This window comes from Nannobrachium achirus (genome assembly GCF_963921795.1).
Source record: "Nannobrachium achirus genome assembly, chromosome: 20".
NCBI lineage: Eukaryota > Metazoa > Chordata > Actinopteri > Myctophiformes > Myctophidae > Nannobrachium > Nannobrachium achirus.
In genome coordinates this window covers 15,487,294-15,499,760 of record NC_137827.1, presented here as the reverse complement: position 1 = coordinate 15,499,760, position 12,467 = coordinate 15,487,294, and the positions used below count along the sequence as shown (strand labels likewise).

The 12,467-nt window shown below is 43.8% G+C and overlaps 1 protein-coding gene across 1 annotated transcript; it reads right to left on the bottom strand.

Annotated features, from left to right (window-relative positions):
- Window positions 1-7,393: 7,393 nt before the first annotated feature.
- Window positions 7,394-12,467, bottom strand: LOC308305777 (uncharacterized protein). The gene is made up of 3 exons (XM_080750647.1): window positions 11,116-12,467; window positions 9,657-9,816; window positions 7,394-8,615 (listed from the first exon to the last, which is right to left on the bottom strand). Exons 1-3 carry the CDS (start codon window positions 11,342-11,344, stop codon window positions 8,186-8,188), a joined length of 819 nt encoding a protein of 272 aa, XP_080606773.1. The 5' UTR covers window positions 11,345-12,467; the 3' UTR covers window positions 7,394-8,185.

Here is a 12,467-nt window from a genome sequence, read left to right as displayed (position 1 = left end):
TGTGTGTGTGTGTGTGTGTGTGTGTGTGTGTGTGTGTGTGTGTGTGTGTGTGTGTGTGCGTGCGTGCATTAAACGTGCACAGCCTTGCTCCACACATCAACCCATGCCAGTGTAAAGCCAGACCTACCCGATAATCACGGTGATTTAAAACAGTGTAGGCCACAGCGCTGCCTCTCCACAACCCGAGAGCCATCTCGCTCCTAATAAACAACTTTTATCAAAACAAGATGGCCCGGGAAGCAGAACCAGACAGCAGCCCCGACAACAAAAAAACCCGACAACGGCTCCCCAAAAAACCCAACCCCACTCTTGCCTTTCATGCCTGGCCAGGCCTGTGGTTCTACTGGGAGTTCTGGTGCCATATAACATGATCCACGATCCACTTACAGACCCCGGTCCCGGTTCAGCCCCTCTGCCCCGAATATTGAGTGTGAAGTCCACCATTGTTCAGGTCGCCGTTTAAAGACCACAGGCCTCTTAGCTCAAAGCAACACATTCTAAAGAATAAAGAAAAGTTTAACAGTTTGACCCACTGTGCCATTAGAACCTTTAGTCTACAGTGGTATATATCCATCTCTAAACTCCAGGAAACTCTGTGCGACTCTCCTTCGTATATATCTGGGGAACAGTTAATCCGCTCGACTTCACACTTGGCGGGTGGATTGCCGAGGAGCCAAGGAAGTGCAGTATCAAGTGTGAAGTCGATAAGATGAGCAGTTTTCCAGGACCGGCCCGCACCAATTAAGGGACACGACCGACTGCAGCCCCTGCGGCTTTGAACTCTCAACCAACCTTTGTGCTTCTTTGTGATATGACAGGCTGGAGCAGTAACACTGTCCGTCTTATTAATGCTTAAAGCATCCTGACAGGCCCTCTTGTTACTTACTTAAACCATGCTCCCTTCAACCACCTAATGGAGGTTCTAAAAGCCATTAGGCCAGAGGCCCTCCCTGAGACATCACAGGCTGTGTGCAGCACGTTCTCCACAGAGGAGCAGCTAAGGGGCGATCAATAAGGCTATACTCTCCCCGTCGCCTTCCTCCTCATCTTAGCCTTGCCTTTCTTTGCCAGTGTTGATTCCAAATGTGACAGTCTACCCACTATGGCTGCTGGCAAGTAAAGGAGACGCCGTGGTTTAGATCAGAGAGCAGAGACAACTGGGGGCGGAGGACCAGCAGACACCTGCAGTGTGGGCAGAGAGATCACAGGTCTCCTCTGAAGGCGGACTGCAGGTGAATTGCCTCGTTCGCTCTAGGCTTTTCCACTCAAACCGTCCTCCCATTGTGCTCCCGACATTTATTATTCGCAACTCGTCCGCGCCGCTGCCGGTTGTGTCTGCGATGTTAAACTGGGATGCCCCCATTGTGTGTCAGTGGCATTTGTCAGCAAAACAATTGATGCTCTGTTGCAGCGAGGCGGACGCGGACAGAATGCTATCATGTTCAGAGTCAAAAACACTAAATGACTTTACTGGAGCGTCCGCGCGTGGGCGTGCATGAGAGTGCGGTTGGTCGTCGTTTTGCACCGTGGAGGGGAGGCAGCAGTGTGGAGGGCGGGGCAGAGCATTTCTCTCTAATGGGCCTGGCCTCTGCAGTAGCTGGCATGAAAAGAAAGCCAGCGAGCTGGAGATGGATGGCAGACCTACAACTTCAAAGACCTCTTCCCTCCCGCTTCGATGTGCCACAGCTCTGAAAGGGAACCTGCTAGTTCACTTTAGTACAAAGACACACAGAGACATGTGCACAGACGCTCAGACACACGCATGCGTGCGCAGGCACACACGCACACACTTGAACACCTTCGATTATCAGACAGCATGTCCAACAGACATTTCCTGATTCTTTTTAAAAGGGTACAATAAAGATTTGTTTTGGTTATTCTAAAAACACACACACACAGCCTTATAGGTCTGCACAGCCAGCACACCCGCACAAACTTGCGCGTGTGCGCGTACACACACACACACACACACACACACACACACACACACACACACACACACACACACACACACACACACACACACACACACACACACACACACACACACACACACACACACACACACACACACACACACACACACACACACACACACACACACACACACACACAGAGAGTGCAATAATTCTCCACATACCAGACAGATATCCCCTCTGGGCTTTGACACACTAACGTAACACATAAATTGCAAGGTAAATCTTCTTGCGTGTTGGGTTTGAAGTCTGTGTCTGTCTGTATGTGTGTGTGTGTGTGTGTAACAGAGCAATCTTTTATCTAATCGTTTATTTCTTTTTGTCACAGACTTAATAGGCTGCTGTTGTCGGCTACTCGTGCACAGACAGAGACAAGGAATACACACACCACCAGTTTGAGGCGGCATAATATTTGGAGAAAGAAAACAATCAATCATGATCCCTCGCATGTTTACTGGTTTTCACATTTTGAAACAAAAAACTCTCTCCTCTCACTTTTCCACAAACATTCATAAAAACACAGACACGTGCATTTTGTGCTCACATCACACACACACACACACACACGCCCACCCGCGAGTGCGTGCGCGTGCACCACCTCTCTCTTCTCATGCTTCCAGTGAAAAAAGTGCTGAGCATGTAGAGAAGAGGGGAACAATGAATGAGGCAGGAGAACAGTGTCAGCTTTGGATGGAGAGCTTTATACTTCCACCCCCTTTGATTACTGTAGCCAAGCGCCCTCTAGTGGGCCTTATCTTCAACGACACCTCTCCCACTTGGTTTGTGTGCCCCCCCCTATACCCCACCAGCCGACAGCCGCAGTCACCACACGGGTTGCCACAGGGTGTGACGGAGCAGCACGGAGGGAGGCCAGATGGGGTGAGGGCAAAAGAGGTGGGTGAGGCAGCGGAGAGAGAGAGAGGGGTTGGTTGGTGGGTGGTGTTGGTGGTGGTGGTGGATGATGATGGGGCTGTGGGGGTGAGAGACATGGCTCCCTGGGCAGCCCAAGGGGTCCACCACAACCCCCCCACTCACCACCAAACTGGCCACCGAGCCCCGGAGAGAAAAAAAGCCACCCTCCCAACCACATCTTAATGAGGGCTAAAATAAACAATGTGAACACACAAACCCACCCTGAGCTGGTTGACTGCGGGCGCTGGGTGAGAGTGTGTGTGTGTGTGTGTGTGTGTGAGTGTGTGTGTGTGTGTGGGGGGGGGGGGGATCAGAGGGGACATGTTGGGTTGTTAGCTGGTGGTGTAATAGTAGGGATGATGGAAGCGTCTGATGATGCCTGCGTGCCGTGCTGCCCGAAAATAGCCGATCTACAAGCTCACAATGTGTTGCGACGCAACTGCGTTGCGAGCTCGTAGGTCGGCTGTTTTCGGGGGGCACGCAACGCCGTTGAAACAGTCACTTGGCTCCACCATTTTGTCGTTGTGGCAGACGGAAGCTCAGTGAATAATAACATCTAAATTATAATGTGTCCTCCAAAAGCATCGTCATGAACAGAAGAAAGACAGAATTAGAGAATGAATGGTCAACTTCACTTGGAACTCAATGCAATGTAGGCCTAGATTACTTTGTTTTTTTGACATGTGAGGCATTAATGACTTTCATCTTGGTACAAGAGCCATCTCCAATACATCACTGTTGCTGTGGCTCTGTCTGGCCTGGCCTGGGTCATTTCCTTTTTGTTTTCTTGCATTGTTTTGTCAATTTGTCACTACTACGCTTGATGTTCACTGTTTTTGAAAGTATTTTGAAATATGTGGAAAAACACTTTGAATATGCGAGAATACCCTGAGGTTTGAGAAATGTAATCCACTGTGTCGCCCCGCATCACTCTTTACTCACTGATGTATTGAAATTAGGTCCATTAGGGTGTAGACAGGGTCAGGTTCTGAAAGCCATGGGCCCTGGGGACACACACACACACTACAATGAAGCCCCTCCACCCACACACACACACACACACACACACACACACACACACACGCACACGCACACGCACACACTCACACTCACACACACAAAAATAAATATAAAAACTGCCACATTCAGTGTGTCTAAGTCTAGGGCCACATTTCTATACAGCACCATAGAAATGATGTAAGAAAGATTACAGTCAACAACAGCAGCCACATTTTTAAGAACATTAGGAAATGCTATTAGAATTAGCCTTCAATTCTGGGAGAGAGAGAGAGAGAGAGAGAGAGAGAGAGAGAGAGAGAGAGAGAGAGAAATAGGAGCGGTACATACATTATTTTGTTTTGATTGTATTGCTCAATGTTATATGAGATACTTAAATGGTTTCCTGTGGAAATAAGCTTAGTCTTTTCTAGGATCTCCTTTTAGTAGACCTTGTACCAGTGAACTGTACAGTCATGAAACTGTACCTTTTCCTATGCAAACTTCTAATAAAGTCTTCAATCAATCAATCAAACTTTTGCTTTGACAATGTTAATATATATGTTTTTGCCCTTTGAATTGAATTGAGACGCACACACACACACACACACACACACACACACACACACACACACACACACACACACACACACACACACACACACACACACACACAAGAATGAATAAGCCACCCTGTCTGTAACAACTCAGAAGCTTTTAGCAGCCACAACACAACCGACATACATTTGTGGATTCATATTATCAGCCAAGAGCCAAAAAACTATCACACTGATGAATATGATTCATTACCACCCAGCCTTTGGGCACCAATAGAACAGCCAACAGCAATAGTCAGAAATACACTATAAACAACGGTAGCCTATACTGTAGGGGGGATTTTCAAATGTCCTCATGTCAAAGACCCCCAAAGTGACATCCAAGCAAAACAACTCATACTTAATCTACCCTATTAGAGTAAACAGGTTCACAGTTCTATTGAAACATTGTTATAATAGTCCCCCATACATTTGTTTTGTGTTGTAGTAGGCTATAGGCTAATTTAAACGGAATTGAATTACAGCTGAGCTAACAAGCCAAGGCTACACTGACTTCTTGGCCGAGGACCCCTGGAACTCAGCCAAGGGCCTCATTGAGTGCCTCCATGACCCCTTGCGGTCCCCCAGCCACCACTTTGAAAACCACTTGCCTTTATGACAGGACAGAACAGACCAGTGCCCCCTACTGTCAGTGCTGTGGCAGTGCAGTGCCTACCTTTAGCAGTCTTCGGTGTTCGGTCCACTCTTGTCCTTCCGACACTGTTCATGGGCCACTCTTGCTTGTTGTGGATCAGTTATGTTAGCCAAGTGACACCTCACCGTCGTACTACGGACAACTAAATGATATAGTCACATTAGATAGAAATTGGGCCCCTTCTTTGGGCTACTTCCTTCACAGGTGTTACCAATGATTCTGATATAATTCCATTCTGGTCAAACAGAGCCAGGGTAATGATATTGTGCATGTTGGCTCACTCGGGGGTTCCAAATGGCCCCTTTTTGTGGGTCTGTAACTCAATAATGAGTAATGGTGGTCCTTGGAATCATAACGTTTGACAACCACTGTGCTGCTACACGTGAAGGAATTAAGGAAGAGGCCCAGTTTCTTACCAAAATGGCTGCTGTGCATACTGCATAGAGCCTACAGCCTACGTTCTATCGAGCGTTCATCCAGGCTTAGCCTAAAAAAACATTTGCCACTCGGTAATAGCTATATAGTGCCTAGATATCTGTCTGCTTAATTTAATATTACGTTCTTCTCTGTCTTTTAAACGGTGACACTGTGCTATGGTGTTCACTTCAAACGGTCTCACAGTTCCAAATAAAAAGCGATAAACTTCAACAAACATGCTTCCGACCGAAACATTTCACTAAAATCAACTGCACAGAATCTGGTGTGAGTGAGTGTCATGGAGTTTGCGTCTGCCGCCCTTTCTGCTGTCATCCTCTTAGAGCGTCCATGACGTCACATCTTCAAAATAAGGAGTAGGCCTATCCACATCAAATATTGAGCAAATCCTTTTGTAAATTGTTTGTTTGCTTTTTCCCCTCTCTTTTCAATATTCTATTTCTAATGTAGCCTAATTAGTTGCTCAGTAGGCCTGGTCTAATACGGAACTCCATATTTTCTCAGGAAATCTTAATAAACAAAAAATACCTGAGTTGTCCATTTCAGGCAATCAGTACGTTACCAATTTGTCAGCTAACATTTTAGTGTTCCAACTTCCAAGATGTTGTGTCATTCCAATTTCACTTATCATGTAGTGTAGCCAAGGCCTATCTTGTCTGAGTTATCTCTCCTTATTGGATAAAAGTGGTATCCTGGCCTAAAAATGTATTTCTGTTTTTGTAAAAAGCTAGAGGGGGAGACCTCTGTTTCTGAATCAAACAAACACAAACACTGATAACAGAATTTAGCTCATTTTAACAAATGAATATTAGACTACATATACTGCACCTGTAGGCCTACCCACCAGCCAATCTACAAGCTCACAAGTTGAGATTGTAGATCTGCTTTTCAAAAATATTTCACCATGTGAGCCAGGTTGAAAGTGGTTAATAATACACTAAGTTTCATGGCAATTTGGGCCAGATAGCTATGTTGTTTGGCACCACGAAGTGTTCCGACAGATGAGGATGGACAGACAGAGTGAGCAACCGACACAGTCCCACTGTTAAAGAGGGGATAAAAAAAAAAAAAACTCTGGTAATATTAATACATTTTCTCCAGACATTTTCTGGGGCCCCCTAACAAGCGGCCCCTGGGGTGCCGCCTATTTCTGAAAACCTGCATGCTGTATGAGAGGAGACAAGAGTCCTCTGTTGCAGCCAAAATAGACATGATAGAAGAACGACAGACTGTATGACTTTTCATACAGGCTGGCAAGAAAAGCACACCTTCATCAACGTATAGCCTATTCCATCCTCCATGTTTTCTTAAAGGACGCGTTGGATGCCAACATATTTCCTGAATAAAAGCCAACGCCGCTGAAGATGTAAAGCGCAGATAAAGTGCATGGAAAGCATTAGGGAGGCTGTGAGATTTACAGTACTGCAGTCACAGAGGAATGTCTCGAGTCCACCGCCTTCCAAGAACAACATCACACCCAGAGAATGCCCGCCTTGCCAGCCCAGAAGTTTGCTTGTAGTCTATACATGCATCCAGGGTGGGTTGCTGCTGGTTTGGCTGTATTTAAGGGGAATACCAGCCTCTGTTTTTTACCTTTGTCACTCTCTCATTCCTCAAAACAGTTTTTTTGATATCCTAACACTATATTATAATATACATGTATCCTTCCCTTTAATTTAAAACTGTCATCCATGTCATGGTATGAGGCTGATAACGCGTATGAGTGCCATACATCATATAAAAAGTTAAGTAGATACCCACTAAAAACAAACAGTGGCATTATCATATTGTAGCTTACAAGTTTAACAACTCTGAGAGAATGGTTTATTATGCATAATGTATAGGCCTACACACATACAGTACATATACACACACATATACAGTATATATTCGTATCAAATACGTCTATCGTTTCTGAGCATGTGCACGCTGTAGAATATGTGTCTGTCAATAGATTGAATGAAATACAAGGCACGCTGTGTCTGTACTGAATATCAGGTGCACATACAGTAGTCCATACGTAAAGAATGTCTTCTTGAGCATGTTGTGGGTTCAAACCCCACTTGGCGTATCACCGTGTAGCCTACTTTAGAGTGAGTGCTTGACGAGTGTAAATATTTATCCAGCTGTATAAATGGGTGTTGTAAAAAATAAAATAGCCTAAATGCAATTGGTGCTGGCTGTTCATACTGAAGACCATTTCTTGGACAGAAAAGATGCTTTTAATGGCACACATTGTTTGTGTGAAGGTCAGGTCTCACCTAGACACAGGATCTGACACAAAGCAGGCAGGCTCTATTAACTCAATGGTATAAAACTTGCACTGGCACAAAAGGCCTTGAACATAATAATAATAATAAAAATAAAGAAAAAGAAGCCAGGTACCTGCAGCTTTTAACTTGGGGGGAGAGAGGGAGGGGGGGAAGAGAAAGAGAGAGGGGAGGGGGAGAGAGAGAGAAACATGGAGTACACGACCACAGAAGAGTGTACTTCACGTCACTGTCCAGGAAAGTTGCGTGAGAAGTGGACGGTTGGTTCGCCATACATGCTCTGTTCGGCCTTGTGGACCAAATCCAGGTCATCCTCTGGTTGTTTTCGACTCTCCAAGTAGTCCATTATGGCAGTGTCAAGGGTTGATGGGGCAGGGGCAGCCGTCTTTTTTGACTTGGAGGTGGGTGTGGACGTTTGTGTGTCAGCGTGCGTCCTTTTTTGGGATTGCGAAGTCGGCACGGTCTGTGTAGACTGGACCTCGGTTCGTCATACATGCTCTGTTCGGCCTTGTGGACCAACTGGGCGATTTTGAATTTCAGGGAAGACCTGGTTTGCGCAGGCATCCCCCGCATAGAGGTAGCTACCGACTTAAAAAAAGAATCCAGGTCGTCCTCTGGCTGTTTGTGACTCTCCAAGTAATCCATTATGGCAGTGTCAAGGGTTGATGGGCCAGAGGCAGCAATCTTGTATTGAATTTGTGACTGTGACGTCGTCACGGTCTGGACCTCTTCTGTCTGTCCGTCCTCTTCTGGCATAGGCAGGTTGATGATTGTTCTATAAAGATAATTTTGTTTAGTCATGTGGTTTGTAATATTTTGCAGTTGCGACTTGCGCGTGAGAAAACTATTGAACAAACGTTCTCTCTATTAATATAATCTGTATATTACACTTATTTGTAGCAACTCATAATGTAATAACATCTCATAATGTAATAAAATCATGAGCCCATAACCGATTTTTGCATAATGTAATTATGTGTTACATTAAGAAACTTGTGTAGCCACTCATAATGTAATAACAGTTTATAATGTAAAAACGGCTCAAATTGTTATGTGATCACTATTTTATTACATTATGAGCTTTTATTACATTTAGAGTATTAAATTATGAGCCGTTGTAGCAACTCATAATGTATTAACGGCTCATAATGTAATAATTGGCTCATAATGTAATAAACTAAATGTAATAAAATCTCATAATGTAACTAGAAGCAGTGCTCTTTGAGCACAGGTCAGGTATGTTATTGTAGCCTCCTGGTGGCGCCATAATTCGGCCTATCACTGTAATCTGATGCAGCATTCATGATTTGCAAAATGTGTGTTGCAAAAGTTGACCTGCTGGTGGCACTATAACAGGCATTACATTTTTTTCCTCAGGGAATGTGCGTGCAAAATTTCACAGAAATTGCACCCTGCGTTCATGATTTGAGGCATTTTGTTCAAAATGGACCAATCCTTCAAACTTTCAAATGTTAGCCAATTAGGATGAAATATAAAATCCAGATCCGTCTTGATCCCATGACTATAGAGATACTGTGTAACGATTTGCGTGATTATTATTTTTTAACCACAAAGTAAGTAGTCAGTATAATGGTCAGTAACATGTCAGTATATTATGGTCAGTAAGTATCATGGTCATTAACAAGTCAGTATCATATCATTATTATAGTCAGTATCATGATCATTATCAAGTCAGTATCATGGTCAGTATCATTGTCAGTAACATGTCAGTATCACATCAGTATCATGGTCAGTGACATGTCACTGACATGTTTTCTTATATTATAAGTTACATTATTATTTATCACATACTCACTTCCTATGTTGGAAGTGTGGGGTTAGGAACTCCAGTAGTTTGGCGTATTTATAAGGCTTGACTTGCTTAGCAGCATCAGCAGTCTCAATGGTGGCTCTCCTCTTTCTGCTTAGTCTGTAAGCATCTTTGATGTAAACCCATTTCTTTTCCGCAGATTCACCTAGAAAAGTTTACAATTAAATTATTAACAAAGCAAAACACAGAGGGCTTATTTACAGCAAAAGATGACCTACAATATAGCTATTAATTAATAGCTATAATCCAACACCATAATGCACAACTATTACATAATTTACTAATGTGTTTCCATGATTTACAAATGTATTTGCAATCTTTTTATTTGTGACATTTGTAAATATGTTTTTCTTTAAAAAATATATATATTGTAGCCTACTTGTGTGTGCATGCCATTATTGTAAAATATTATATGTGAATCATTAATTCTGCATGTGAATTGTTGAATCTGCATTTGATCACTATTTGTAGATCCACAAATAGCATCTGTAGATCCACAAATAGGATCTGCATTGTTTCTATTTGTGGATTTGAAGATAATTGTGAGTATATCTCACCGTTGCAAAACTCAATACAACAATCAATTCAACAATTCACACGCAGAATTCATGATTTACAAATAATATTTTACGATTTATTTTACATGCCCACAACTACAACACTGTCTCTCTCTCTCTCACACACACACACACACACACACACACACACACACACACACTTTAGTAAAATAACCTAAACCAGGGGTCTTCAACTCATTTTTTTACATAAAACAATTGAAACCTAGTATCCCTTTTCTGAGGGGAACATTACCAGAAAATAGCAGATCTTGTAGATCAGCTATTTCTGGCTAACATATGGTGTAGGCTACTGTAGAAGGAAAGGGGAGCAAACCAAGTAAAAAAAAGGTCAATTTGACTAAGTATTGAAGGTGTTTTAAATGAGTCCTCGATGATTGAGTACTCAAGTCTGTGAAACTATGGTTGAAACCAATGAAACTGTATAAATATGTAGGGTGAGGGTCCCTGCTTCATCTCTCTCTGCTCTCTCTCTCAGCTATACAATATGTAGTGGGTAGGGGTCCCTGCTTCATCTCTCATCTATACAATATGTAGTGGGGGACCTGCTTCATCTCTGTCAAGGAGTTCCTTGGTCTGCCACTCTGCCGTCTGCCCTAAACATACATGTTTATGTAAGTCATATATGTATGAATTCGTGTTGAGCTTCATAGTACTAGCCTCCGTAGTGGCGTTTCCAATCAGAGAAATCATTCAAGCACAAGTACATGCACACACAGAGACGAGAAAAGCGATTGAACGTGTATTTTAATTATTTAACTGAACAGCATGGACACACAGGCACATAGACTGGGTGACTGGGTAGCCTTCCAGGCTCCAGCAAGCGTGCACAATGTGAGTCCCCGAAAAATAACAAGACAGTCACCTACCACTGATTCCGAGGCTGAGACCAATCTGATCCCAGATGTTCTTTCTCTGGTCTTTGTCGAGTTTGTGGTTCTTGTCATACAACGGCGGGTTCTTCTCCACGTGAACAATCAGCCTCTCTGCAAGCTCCCTCTCGTCCATAGAGGTAATGTTGTCTGGTTCTGTCATTGCACTGATTGCAGTTGCAAGCTCCCTCTCGTCCACAGTAATGTAAATGTCTGGTTCTGTCATTGCTCTGGTTGCTGTTGCAAATGCAATCTCCTTCTCGTCTGGTTCCGCTGTAACCTACACCGCCATTGTTGTTGTTGTTGAACTGCACCATAGAGAACTGCACGCATGCAATGCGCGCGTCTGACGTCATGACGTGATAGCGCGTAAAGCGATCCAAGGGATCCAAGCTTTAATTGCGACCGTAGGTCGCAGTTAACTATGAAAACCGGCACATCCTGTCCGTCCGAGGGTGGGTGGGTCAATGTCGTCTATAGCTGACCTGTTGTGACATCACATTGTTGTGACATCACATTGACAAGGCTGCCTGTTTTGGCAATCATATCCGCCTGTTTCCGCAAGACTTTACTGTAGCAAGACTTAACAGCAGACATACAAGCTCACGTCGCGTCGCAGATGCATTGCAACCGTTGTGAGCTTGTAGATCACACTCGGCTGCGACGCCGGAAATGCTGCTTGCCTTCTGCGCAATGCAAGATGGGATGTTGGAAAGTTGTCGATATGGAGATCCCTGATGTCATATAAATATTTATAAGCCCATATTTAGCAATGCCCATATATGGACGTGTCTTCTCATCAAACATTACTTATCGTTGGTTGTCCTAATAATCCAAACTCCAAATGGGAAATAACTGTATATGCCATTTGAGTGACATGCTCAAAATGGGTATGCCAGGTTCTATGGAAGGAATAGAATTCATGGTGACATGTTGGCTCCCTCTGTTGGCCTTGCCTTCTGCTGTCTTAAGTGGTCTACACATACTGTAACTGTAGTCAACATGTCAGCCATACATAACAACAACCTCCCTGCTTTTTAATTTGACCTCATTACATAATTACCATTACCCTGCAGGTAATGAGTGTGTGGTCTGATATCCAGCTTTGTTGTTTCAGCACCACAAACACACACACACACACACACACACACACACACACCTGTTTAAGTCTGGGTGGATTTATTTTGCCGTGGAGCTACGAGTGTAGAGACCATGTGACAATGTTCTTCAGGGGAAAGAGAGGAGAATGTTTGTGACTGAAACATGATATTTTAATGATTTGGACAGTGTCCAAAACTCTACGCCCCCGACACCTTTTTTTCTCTCCTTTGCCTGTTGCGAAACGTTGG

What these genes read in the sequence shown, in the direction of transcription:
- LOC308305777 (XM_080750647.1), bottom strand. Translation starts at nt 11,344, where the DNA reads ATGACAGAACCAGACATTTACATTACTGTGGACGAGAGGGAGCTTGCA. An exon ending in TCTCAGCCTCGGAATCAGTG is followed by an intron (nt 9,817 to 11,115) that starts GTAGGTGACTGT and finishes AAACTTTTCTAG; the next exon opens with GTGAATCTGCGGAAAAGAAA. An exon ending in CCACACTTCCAACATAGGAA is followed by an intron (nt 8,616 to 9,656) that starts GTGAGTATGTGA and finishes TTATCTTTATAG; the next exon opens with AACAATCATCAACCTGCCTA.